The sequence below is a fragment of the Uloborus diversus genome, chromosome 1, assembly GCF_026930045.1.
Source record: "Uloborus diversus isolate 005 chromosome 1, Udiv.v.3.1, whole genome shotgun sequence".
NCBI lineage: Eukaryota > Metazoa > Arthropoda > Arachnida > Araneae > Uloboridae > Uloborus > Uloborus diversus.
In genome coordinates, this window is record NC_072731.1 from 173,689,238 (window position 1) to 173,702,088 (window position 12,851).

Sequence of the window (12,851 nt, forward strand, 5' to 3'; positions counted from 1 at the left end):
TACCTATGTGTATGCAAATTGAGATAGACTGGTGTGTCGCGAGAAAATTCCATTTCTTCAAAGGGTGCCACGAATCGGAAAAGTTTGGGAGCCCCTGGGCAAACCGATAATTTATTAGAACACTCCTGGTTAGTCATCTTGAACCAGGTCCGGATCTACGTACTAGCAGGTGGGGGAGGGAGGGCTAAAAACTTTGAAATCGATACAGAAATTCAATTTTTGAAGTTAAAAGAGTAAAAGAATTTTGTTCCAGCTCTGGTATTGCATTGTTTTTCTGCTCTTTGATCAAGTCGCTCCTTCTGGGGCTCGATTAAGATATTGGGAGGCCTAGGCCGAACACTTTCTCGGGAGTCCCCTGTAGTAAAACGTTACAATTTCAATCACTGACTGAAACTACTTTAACCATTTTTGGGCCTGGCGGAGGCCGTAAGCCACGGCCTAGTTGGCATATTCAGTAACCAGGTCCTGATTCCGTCAAGAAAACGGCAGGCTCCAAGGGTTCCTAAAGTGCAAAAGCTGATAAGGGCATCTCAACCTCAAACCTCTATTTTTGAGAAGAATAAAACTCTGAATTTTTCAGAATGATTAAATACGAACATGAGCACGTACCTGCATTAAATGAGAAGCTACTTAAGACATGAAAAAATGAAGAAATAACAAAATAAAATGAAAAAATAAATAAATGTAAATAAATAAATAAATAAAAAAAATCAACATTGCACGACTGTGCCCAAATTTGCGAATAGTTAGACAAAATTTGTTGAATGAGAAAATTTTTATGAGGTCACAATGAACTCTCGTGACCTCTCATCTGGGAGCCCCTGAATGCTAAACACCACTGCATTAAAGAGTTAGATTTTTTTTTTTCATTTTCAAAAAAAAAAAAAAAAAAACTAAATAATCTAATATTTACTATTACCACAAAGGGAAAATGTAAAACATATTCAATACAGTACTAGCTAACACTCATAGCTAGTACTGTATTGAATTTTTCCGAACCCCCTCCTCATTGTTAGCATCAAAGAGTAAGATCGATGCTTCTCAGCAGCTTCGCACGTTCCTCCACTTTTCCAAATTAGCCGAGGAGCCGAGTGCGGGGGTGTGAGTTGCTCCGTCCGCGAGTTGTTTGTTATTGCAAAAGAAGCGCTCGGCAAAAAAGCCATATTTCGTGCAAGCAAAACAGGCCTCTTGGCAGCGTAACCCAAGAGGGGGGCCTTAGCAAAGCAGAAGCCGAAGGGCTTTTTTTGGCTCTATTCGAACTCAAGGAGAGCGGACACTCGATGACGTCAGGGAACAGAGCCACATGGCTCACAGAAACTCTTTTGATTTTGCTCGCTCGACCGCACCTTCCTTGCGCTCGATTTGAGTGGATAATCCGAAGAAATTCGTCCCCTAAACTGCAGAAATGTCCGTGAGTATAAAGCTATCTACAAAAGGATTTTTTTGTTCCTATGCATGGGACTGAAAATTTGAGTGTTTAATTAAATTAAAAAAATAATTATAGATTCAACTTTATTGTTTATTATTGTTTATTAATTTTTAATGAAACACAGACATTGAGTGATTCTATTTGCAATGGCGGAGTATTTAAAATCGCATGTTCACCTCATACAGCCTAAAAAATTTACATTTTTGAATCATAGTCTCAAGATTTTTTCCTTTTCCAAAATTACAGCATAGAACTGTTGTTAGTCGATGACAGGCGGAGGAGGACATCGGGGGGAAAAAAAGAAAACGGAAAAAGGTTTATCTTGGTTATTTTACTGCAGTTTCTAGTTTTAGAATTCAGAAGTATGTAGACACTCTCAAGGGCGCCGACAGAATCATATGCAGGGGTGGAGGCTGGGAAGGGATGGTGGTGGGGGGTTGGGTGACAGGTGGGGGGGGGGGTGTTACACCCGCATTTAAATAAAAAAATCTTGTTTTTAATTTTATTTTTTCTTCATTATTACTTAATATTTTATTTTTCAAAAAAAAACTTTTTTATTTTTTTTATTTATTTGTTTTAAAGTAAATTCTGAGATAAGGAGTTTGGAAAGGGAGTGCGGGTACACACCGCATGTAAAAAAAAAAAAAAAAAAAAAAAAAAAAAAACAACGAAAATTTGGTTTTAAGACCTACTTTTTCATATTATTATTATTTTAATTTTTTAAATATTTTTTTCTGTTATTTATTTGTTTATTTTAAAGTGAATTCTGAGATGCATTTTCTCCTTTGTTTAAATTTATTTAAATTACAAGTTTTATTTCTCTGATCACAATATCTTTGTAGTTTTTCTTTTGCTTAAAATGAATTTCACTTCACTAATTTAAAAATCATTAATTTTTTTTAAAACAAAATAAATTAATAACGTTAAACAGGGGGTAAATTCAGTTGAATTTCTAACATTAATTTAATTTTATTTTTGAAAACCTATGGGTGAAAGTGCACTTCTTTGTAACATTCTACCGGCGCTCAAGCATAAAAGAGGAATTTATGCTTGAATATGTTTCGTAGTGTAATTTGTAATTTTTAAAGTATTTTGTTGTTAGATCTTTCTGAATAAAGAAAATTTTATTCTTAAAAGTCAGCGGTGAAAGTACATCCCCTTGTATCCCCTCCCGGCATTCATAGCCACAAACTTGACTTTAATATTTTTCGTGATGCACTTTGTAGTTCAAATATTTCGTAGTTTGTGCTTTAATTAAAATAAATTTAATTTGAGTGCTTAACATAAGTAACTATTTTTTTTTCAACATTAACAGAATATCAAGGGCACTCCCTTAACCCCTGCCGGTGCCCAAGATCACTTTAGAGTATAAAAACTATTATAGCATCTTTATCGATTGATCAGATTTTTCCGATACTTTTTATTTCTTGCATTTACTATTAAACTGGCGTTATTGCTAATAATTTAGAATGCGGACAAATTAATTGCTAATTCGTACGTTAATCTCATTGTTAATTATCATTCGTTCAAAAAACACAGTAGACTTAAATTTTGGAAAAAAAAAAAACAGTACTGATTGTAGTGGTGCAGAAAGAGGGTGCATCTGAACCCGAAATACAAGCACAAGTATATCATAATAAATGACACAATCAACCATAATATATTGCAGAAAATTTTGAAAATTAGAAGTAAATTCAATTGCACCAAAGCTTGTTAGTGACTGAGAAATTAGTGTAATCCTTACTTATCCTTGTGAATATTTTGGTTAACTGTAACAATGAAAAATTACCTTGAAATATACACAACACAGAGTTTTTTAAAAACTTTCACTAGTTTCAAGTAAAATTCAAGCACAGTAGACGCTCCAAAATCGAGATTATTGTGGCGGATCATACACGAAGTCAACTTTGTTGGTTCTGAATTTTATTACATCTGTATATACATGTTTGTGTGTCGGCGTATGTGTTTGGGTACTAATGATTATAGGTTTGGATTTTTGAGAGTATAATACAATACCTGAATGAATATTGAAACATATGACCTAGGTTGTGATCCAACTGAAATTTTGAACGCACCGTTTTTTAGGAATAGGGTGCAAGGGTGAAGTACAAACGAGGCTTCGTAATTGACTTCCAAGGATTAATAAAGAGTTAATAACTTCCTCCATTATTGTACATGTGTAAAATATTTTTTTACTACATATCCTGCTAAGTAAAAACCTTTTGAAATTCAAATTTTTCTTTTCATCTCAATGGTTTCAAAAAAAAAAAAAAAAAAAAAAAAAAAAAAAAATAATGGTTACATTTGAATCCACAACCTTCAAGCCCGATTTTCACTTTATAGGACATTAATTAAAAATAAACTTAGCATTCTTTTCGGATGTTGGTGGGGAAAACATATTGACACATTTAGAATATTGGTACCATTCGAAATAACTATTATTTCTGCGTATGATGGGATTTGTTTGGAACTTCCAAGAACTCTAGTTACATTCTGTTTTAGAAAATTTTTAATTAAATTCTAAGCCTTTTAATTCTCGTCAGACGAGACGATCAGAGAAATTCTAAAGTTTGGAAATGTTTATCTCTTGCCATCTTTTATTTGTGAACACAAATATTTTCGCGAAATATTTTAAATTGCCAAGAATTGTTTTTAGTTTTTAAAGAGTTTAGTCATGTAAGTTGAAGAATGTTTATTTTATATCGAGGGGAAGGTGGGGTGGGTGAGTGGTTTTCGCTTATTCAGGGTTTTTACCTTTATCATTTTTTCAAATGATATCCTTTCGATTCTTTTACTCTTTTTCATATGGGGGACGTTGCAGAGGGATTTGCCGTTTGTTTTAGATGGGTAGTTAGTTTTTACACTTAATATCTGAGAACGATTCTTATCCTTTGAGTATGGCTGGAGGAACAAATCATAAATTTTATAAAGATCTTTCAAGTACACGAGAAAAAAGTTAATAAAACAGCTGCTCAGTTGGCATTAGATAAATCAATTTGTAATAAATAGACCCATTCTGACACCAAACAGCTTAAAACATTTTCTTTTTACTTATTTTTTCACAAAACGATACAAACACTTGATAGTTTATTGAAAATTTTCAACTTTTTAATTTACAAAGTTTGAACAGAACACCGTCTGTCGGGTCCTCTAGTTTACTATGAAGAGATAATAAAGCGCCTAGACCGTTCTGCCGATTTTAATGAAATGAGGCACAAAGTTAGTTTGTAGCATGGGGGTGTGCACCTCGAAGAGATTTTTTCAAAATTCGATTTTGTTATTTCTCTATTCCAATTTTAAGAACATTTTCCCGAGCAAAATAAGCATAAGATGGACGAGTAAATTACCAAGTTATCACAACGTGGAACTGTAACATGGGCAAGCCAATTGGCGAGAAATTCACCATACATTATTTGTAAATATGCAGGCGAACCAAAAGACCTTTTAATTTTCTACTACGAGCAAAGCTGTGCGGATACTACTAGTTTACTATATAAAGAGAAAATTTTTGTAGAATGATGTAATTCTCTGCATTTACATAGTTCAGAAATATTTTATTCTTATGCGCAAAAACAATGTACAACAGTTAATGTGCATTTCCTGCCCATCTATTTCTTATTGTGAAATTCAAAGTAATTTCCTGAAGTCCTGCTAACTGCTGTATATCGTTATTTAATTATTTCATTATATTATTATTTTTTATATTAATAACTAAAAGACTAACAGATTCCATAAAATAGTTCAAGGTACAGCAAGGAACATTCAAAAAGATAAACAACTTCCAATGCGTGGAAATATTTTATAAAGTCGATAAAAGGAAAAAAAGTTAGTCCTGAAAATGACAGAAAAGGAAATTAAGAAATAAATGAAAATCCAGAATATGTTTCAGAATTATCTTTTCTGAAAAGGTACTGACAAATATCAAGACTGCGCATGAGGGAAGGGGGAGTTCCATAGATTCTCATTCTGTGTGTGGTGGGGGGGGGGGGAGGGGGTTGTACTCTTTTGCATTTGTGAGGGTGCTCGACCACTGCTGTTAGGAAGGGGGCACCCATAATAATATTGAAAATCCTATTTATAAGTTGTTCAACCAGAAAAATAATGACATTGGAGCCATAACGACATTGCTATGAAAGAAAAAGCTTGAAATTTTGCAGAAAAACAATTTTTTTGCGAAGATAGTTTTCCTATTTCAGCATTTCTAAAATAATAAACATGAAAAAAGCGTGAATAAAACACTATTTATGTTTGCTTTGACTTACATTTTCCTTCTGTAAATTTCTTCACCTCTCTCACACGTTGGATCACCCCATAAATAATGAGGTTTTTCTTTTATTTTTGAATAGCTGAGAGCAAAAAATAGTCGGTAGGGTACGGTGATTAACTACCAACATCAGTTCGCTATGAGAGGAGAAATGAATTCACCTTGTCATCGTTCTTTATGCAAGCTTTGAAAAGTCTTAATATTTTAAAAATACTTTTTCGAGTGTTAAAATAGAAGTGACCCAAGAGCATATTCGACTTTTTTTTTGCTCTTTTTATGCATTCCTTTAAATAATAAGCAACACACTGTGAAACATCTTCACAATAATTTTTATTATATAGAACGTTTTTAGTCTTGCACGAAAAAAACAACAACATTATCTTATAGTTACCAACAGTAACATTTTAACATTTTAAAAATTCATGCACTGTTCTATCAATCAAGTGATTCATATCATAAATTGAAATTACCTTCAATAAAAAAGAACAGGATGTTTATCAAGTCTTGAGCTGACAAAGAAAATTTATTTAAAAAAAATTTTTTTTTTTCATTATTTGTTTTTCATTTTGTTCCTGAACTCATTAAGTCTTTTTCTCCCTACCAGTACAATAATAGCTCGAGGCATCTAGGTGCCGCTAATATTTAAAATTGAAAATAATGTCCATGAAAGAAAAAAAATCTCAGGGGTGCCGCGAGGAGTATTGAGGGTCAACTCCTCCCTCAGTATCATTCAATTTAACACATATTTCCAATTCAAGTGTGACAGTCTACATCGATAAAATTGCCGTTATTTATCAGCCACCCAAAGGTAACTTCTGACTGCGCTAGTGCCTCACGCGAAGTTGAAAATCTTCTAAGCCTGTTTAGAAGTACGAAAAGCGCACAAGGAGAAGCGTAAAAAATATTAATTTGAATTTTTGACATCTTGAATTCAAATTATGTTTTTCGCAATCACGAGCGTGTGTATGTATGAATGCGCGTGTGTGTTTGTGTAGGCGCATTTGTGTGGGTGCGCGCGTGTGTGTATGTATGCATGTGTGTGCGTGTTGTGTATGCAGTGCTGTGTGTGTAGGCGTTCATGTGCGTGTGTATATAGGCATATGTGTTTGTGTCTGTATGGATGCATGAGTGTGTGTGCGTGTTTGTGTCTGTGCGCAGGCATGAGTGTGTGCATGTGTGTGTGGGCGTGTGTGCGTAGGATATGGATGCCTCCGACCAGGAGAAGCGGATAGCTCAAGACCGGGGGACGCCACGCCTGGAGGACGGCGCACAGTGGTTCAAAACTACAAAAAAGCGGAAAAAATTCAATAACTTTGAATATTCTCAAAAAATGCTTTGGAAAATTGTTAAAATTGTTGCATGGAAATATTTATCTTCATGCTTGCTGATCGTATTCACTGCGAAACCCCGATTTTACGTCTTTCGAATCTACGTTTTCCCCACATTTTACGTTTTTTATCATCAGGTCAAAGTTTTTCCGTACACTAATAATATTAATTTAACCCGGATGAAAAGTTTGTTATTTATGAATTTCCCGCATTTTACGTTTTCCCTCCCCAGTTAAAAAAATGAGAAAAAATGTTTTAAAATTAAGAAAAGTGTTCCCCTCTGTGCATTTTTAAACCCCAATTCGTTGGATCTTGATTTCTGGGAATCTTTCCACATCCTGAGGAACCGTTCTAATTTAGTCAATGATCTTACTGCAATTCCGTATTTTTCTTCTGTGTGGACTCCTTTGTTAAAATTGGTTTAGTTTTTATATTATTTTTTATGTAAACGTCGTACATTTCTTACTTTTATTTTTTTCATTTTTTGCTTTCTTATTTCGTTTTGTGATCAACTAATTCCAATATGTTTATCCTTCACTTTGTTCTTAAATGCATTTCTCCATTTGATACATTGCTTTCACACATAGTTTTTCCCGCTGGCAAATTTATTGCTAATTTATTCAGAGTGGTTTCATTTTTGGACTTTTTGCATTGTTTATGGGTTTTTTTGGTAAATTTATTACTTAACGGTTTTTTTCCTGATGGAATTATATAATAAATTTTGCCTCCAGGTGTCATTTTATCTTTTTTGTTTTTGTTTAATTTCTAGTTTTTGATATTTATACTATCTCCTGTTCCACCGTGTTGCTTTTCTCGGATGACTTTTCATCCAGAAGCTCACATTTCTTTGCATTGAAAAAGGTGTTCCTTGTAACACCGAAACACGTGTCTGCAATATTTTGCAAATATTTGTGCTTTCTGACGTTGGATTACTGATTTTTTGAATAATCCACTCTGTTGAAAGTTAATCCATGGAAACAGAAACGCTTCTGCTCCATCCGTAGCTGACCTTATGGACTGAAGATGAACAAGAAGAAGAGGAAACACAACTTGTCTCTTCTTTCAATACTGCATTTAAGAACTTAATAATAGTGAAAGACTATTTTCTTTATCATAAAGACCAGGAGAAAACTTTGCAAAGTGTTCCAATTCTGGAAGATGCTGTATTTACTTTGGGTTCAATGATTCATTATTACTGACTATTTTCAACCTAAAAGCCCGGATTCGTTACTTAATGTGTTAGAATGATCTAAACTGGTGTGTACAAAAATGTTCTTTTCGTAAAACATTGCATGTTTACATTTTATAAGCGTCATCGTAGCAACCGTTATTACTATTTTTGTTTCCTTATCTGATTTTTGCTTTTTATACATTTCTCGTATCTTACATTTTCCATTATTTTATGTTTTTGGATTTGAACGTTTTCCCACATTTTATGTATTTTATGTTTGATTCAGGCCTCTGAGAAACGGGAAATCGGGGTTTCTCTGTAGTTCAAATTCATTTCTGTTTTTAGTGAAAAATATCAATTAAATTAGTCGTATGCCACACGCAAGGTTTATTTATTGCAATCGATACATCCGAACAATATTTTCTGGCAACAAACTGAGAACATACTAGAATGATTTTGAAAAAAAATCAGAAACTTCAAACGTTTAATGATTTTCTAATTTCATTGTTTTATGAACAGAATGGTTATTTAACTTTTATATAGAATTCTATATGAGTTTTAAAAATTTCTTTCTCATATGTATCTTCTTTAAAGCCAAACGGTTCCGAAAATTGTTATTTTCAGGTTACTACTGCATTGCATGTAGAATAATGCGCCGCATTAGGCCATAACAACGTAAATCTGTTTTTAAAAAAATAATCTATATTTATTGATGAATGTTTCAAAAGCCCCAACTTTCGGAAACAAACGTTCGTGAGTAAACAAACGTTTTTAGGCTCTCCTGCAAAGTAGTGAAACTGTGACATACGTTAGTCTGGAGCATGTCAAATTTGATGACCAATTTCTTTGATAAAAAAGCAATTTACACCCGTCATACCGTTACAAGTTATTTTCTAACTTACTAAATTGGTATTCGTAAATAGCGAAGATCAAACAAAAACATCTGCCGCGACTGCAGTCGCAGGTGGTCGCAGCTAAAATGTTGTTGTTTATTTACAGGAAGGATTAAACTATTGATATATGTAAATTTTAGCTCACCGGAAGCCGCCGATAAAAGTATATTCCACAATACTTTTCATTATATTTTTAAGAAAATATATTTTTTTTAATTTTAAATAATTTTCAATGTTGATGATTTTTTAATTTTTAACTACGATGTAATATGCATCCTATAAGTGTGAAAAACCAATCAGAAATGAATTTTATTAAATTTTAGTCCTCCATATTGAACGAATGAATTAAAACTGAATCATAAGTCGTAAGTCCGAAAAAAGTAAAAACATAATTGTTCAACAATCTCGGCTTTTTTTTTTGTAAAAACGATTTTTTTTCCAAAAAACTCTTGTGGAGTTAGTTACTACAACTCAAGGGCTAAGTAATTATGGCATGAAATATTTTTTATCTTAAAACTAAAAAAATGGCTATTTTTTCCACCCTTGAACCACTGTGCGGCGGGAGGTGGTGCTGCAAAGGCCCTGATCCAAGCTGAAAAAGGAACGGAACATCAAAAAATGTCAAATGAGAACAATAAGCAATCGTGATTGTTCAAAAAAATGTGAAAAAGAGGTTTGAGACAAAGATCAAAATTAAAAAAAATATGTATTTAAATTAGAAGAATTTTTTTAATGAATATTTTTTAGCAGTGCAAAAGTTCATTAACACCCGGTATATCAAATAACCAAATGTACACTTTTTTTGTAGTAAAAATATACTGTCTTGCAAAACGTTAATTAGAAAATTTTTTGTCTCATAGGTAGAAGAACTAACACCTGAACAAGTACAAAGTAAGAATTAATTTTTTAATTAAATTTATCATCAAATGTAGGCTGTCTTTTTAAAAGCATGGTTGATCAAATTACTTATAATTCGCAAAATATTTCACCAAATATCGTAAAAACTGTGCTTTTGAAGTTTTGAAAATAATTAGTTCATTAATTTGCACATTAAAATGTTGGTTTTACTTGCTAAGATTACTAAAAACACTGCTTAATGTTTTCCTTACAAAAATTTGACGAAAAATTAATAAAGGGAATCAAAGATGCATTGAAATAGCAATAGTACAGCCGCGTCTGTTTTATAGCAAAGTCGAAAGAAAAAAAAAAAAAAAAAAAAAAAAAAAAAAAAAAAAACCTACAACAACCCGTCACATACGTAATTTCGTTATAAATAGTTAAATAACACAGAGTAAAGCATGAAGGGCAATTGAAGCTATTACTTTATAGGCAGAAATTCGCTATATGCTTTAATTCTATAAATTGTATTTGTAATTTAATCCAAGTGAGGATAGAACTATAGATTAAAACAAAGTGTCATATGAGAGTGATTCATTTAATAGCTTGAAGAATGAGACTGTTCTTCTGGTTCAAAGCCTTATTTACGCACCAAAGTGCATTGTGTATTGTTTGTGAAATGTATTCAAAAGGTTTTAGTAGTCAAAGTTTTCAATCAAGAGCTTAAATGAAATTAGTTCACATGATTCTCTTCTTCGTTGGTCGCAAAGCTTTTTCCATACATTTCTCCCTACAAAACTTTCTTTTTGTAATAACAGAAATATTTATAATAAATTAATGATCTATATCAGTGGTGGTCAACCTTTTTCTACATGAGGGCCTCACCTTATATTTATATGACTCTCGCAGGCCATCCACACTGAGGAAAATGAAGTTTTCAAAAGTGAGTACATTCATGCTTTCAAATTTTCTTGAAACCTTTTGGTTCAAATATGAGTACCCATGTTTTCAAATAGTGTGCTGAATTATTTCATACTCAAAAATGAATACTCAGTTTTGAAATTATTACTTATTCAAGAATGAGCAGAAATACCTCAAAAATGAGCGCGTATGTTGATTTGAGTATTTGATAAGTATTTGAATGTTTCAAATTTGAATACCACTTAGTCGGAGTCATTTTGACTCGCGATATGTTCAAGTTTGAGTACTTTCTTGTCATTTTTGAAATTGTTGTTTTTAGAGTGCATTTTTTTTCTAAATAGCTCGTGAAAATATAGAAAAGGAAAGGAAATTAAAACCAATAACTGTTGTTATCATCACTATGCTTCTTTTATTAGCTGCATCTGTTATTCAGAAATGAAGTTCTGAATTTTCGGCATCGTAATTTGTAACATTGTCATTAATCGTGCTTTTCGTTTTATTATATTAAACAAAAAGGGTCACACTAATAAGCTTCGTGAGCTGGATAAGTACAGTAAAAGAAATGTGTAACCTTACTCAGTGAAAGCGGTGGCAGCTTAGCTGCCTCCATAGCAATGGAGTAACTTATGGAGGAAGCTAACCGCTGAAATAAGGTTACACTAAGTGCAGAATGCAGTCACCGTACTTATGGAGTAAGGTTATACATTTTTTTACAGTGTGACCTGCGGGCCATAGGTTTTGGCATCACTGATCTATATGGTACTTCAGAAAATAATTGTACTAGAAAATCCTGGAAAGTTTCCCTTATTCTCTAAAGGGTATTATATGAGGCAGTTATTAGCAGAGGGATGTAAGCGGCTTTTCAAAGTACACATTTCAAACCTAAATTGACTTTCGTTGAAAAGTTTTCTTAAATCATGCCGTATAGCAGCATCTACGAAAGCAACCAATACCATTTTGTCCCTAAAAAGATGAGAATTTCTACCATTTGCACTAATTGTCTCTAAATTTTTAATTTTGGCACTTACATGCCTTACACTTGCATGTTAAACATTCAAAATGAATTACTGTGTTAAAAAATGCACTACTGCAATCTCAGTTGTGAAAAAAAAAAGTTGACTACTTTGCTGTGTGATTTTATATTCAATGTTATTTTTAAGCTTTTTAAAATTTGTAAAAATGCTTACGATAAAGAATTCGAATAAAAAGATCGTCTATCATGAGTAATGAGGAATCTTATTCTTACGAAACGTAGTTGAATGATAGCTCTGTATAACTAGATAAAAAACTTCATGGCGGCTACAGCTGGCCACCATTGATTGAACCCTGAAGTAAACTTGCAAAAGCGTAGCCTACGAAGATGCAATCACTGATCTCCAGCAACTCTGTTTTCATCATCGTAGGTTACGACAAACGTTGTTTTCACGCATGCGCTTTTCGGTCGCTTACTAGTTGATCTCGGTTGTCCGTGGAACCAGTTTCTCGTTGTGTATCTAGTTAATACTACATCTATGAATTAAATGCCTGTTTGAAAGAAGTTCTCCAAAAAGTTCAATTGAATTAAAGTTTGTCTCTTGAAAAAGTCGTTTTCATTGCCAAAGACTGAAAGAGTTTAACACAATTACATATTTATGCCTCTGACACAGTGAATGTCATCATTAGTTCAGCTTGAACCAAATAATGAGCGTTCACTTTTTTAATCACATCATTCCATCAGTAAAATTTTGTTTTTAATAACATATTGAAAAGTCATACATATTTCCCATTTGATTCAGAGAGGCTTCCGTGGTTCTGTAGTAGATGTCGGAGGTTATGGGTCCAAGTTCCACAGGTGTTCTTGGTGATATTTCCTCTCTTTATACAGTAAATCGTTTTTGCGTTGTTTTACTGAAAGTAAATAAAGAAGTTCTACCTCTTGAGGCAATGGCGCTCAATTCTTCCGTAGTGTTTAACTATGGACACGTCAACAACAGTTGCTTCAGTATCGCTTATAGTTCATATGCCTCTT

At 33.0% G+C, this 12,851-nt stretch overlaps 1 protein-coding gene across 1 annotated transcript in view; it reads left to right on the forward strand.

Moving 5' to 3' along the window:
* The first annotated feature begins 1,281 nt into the window (after positions 1 to 1,281).
* The window catches only part of LOC129223178 (troponin C-like), a 31,211-nt gene continuing 19,641 nt past the window's right edge, over positions 1,282 to 12,851 (forward strand). Inside the window, exons 1-2 of the mRNA XM_054857748.1 lie at positions 1,282 to 1,411; positions 9,946 to 9,976. Of these exons, the coding sequence (XP_054713723.1) occupies positions 1,406 to 1,411; positions 9,946 to 9,976 (37 nt within the window). The 5' untranslated portion in view covers positions 1,282 to 1,405. The remainder of the gene's footprint in view (positions 1,412 to 9,945; positions 9,977 to 12,851) is intronic.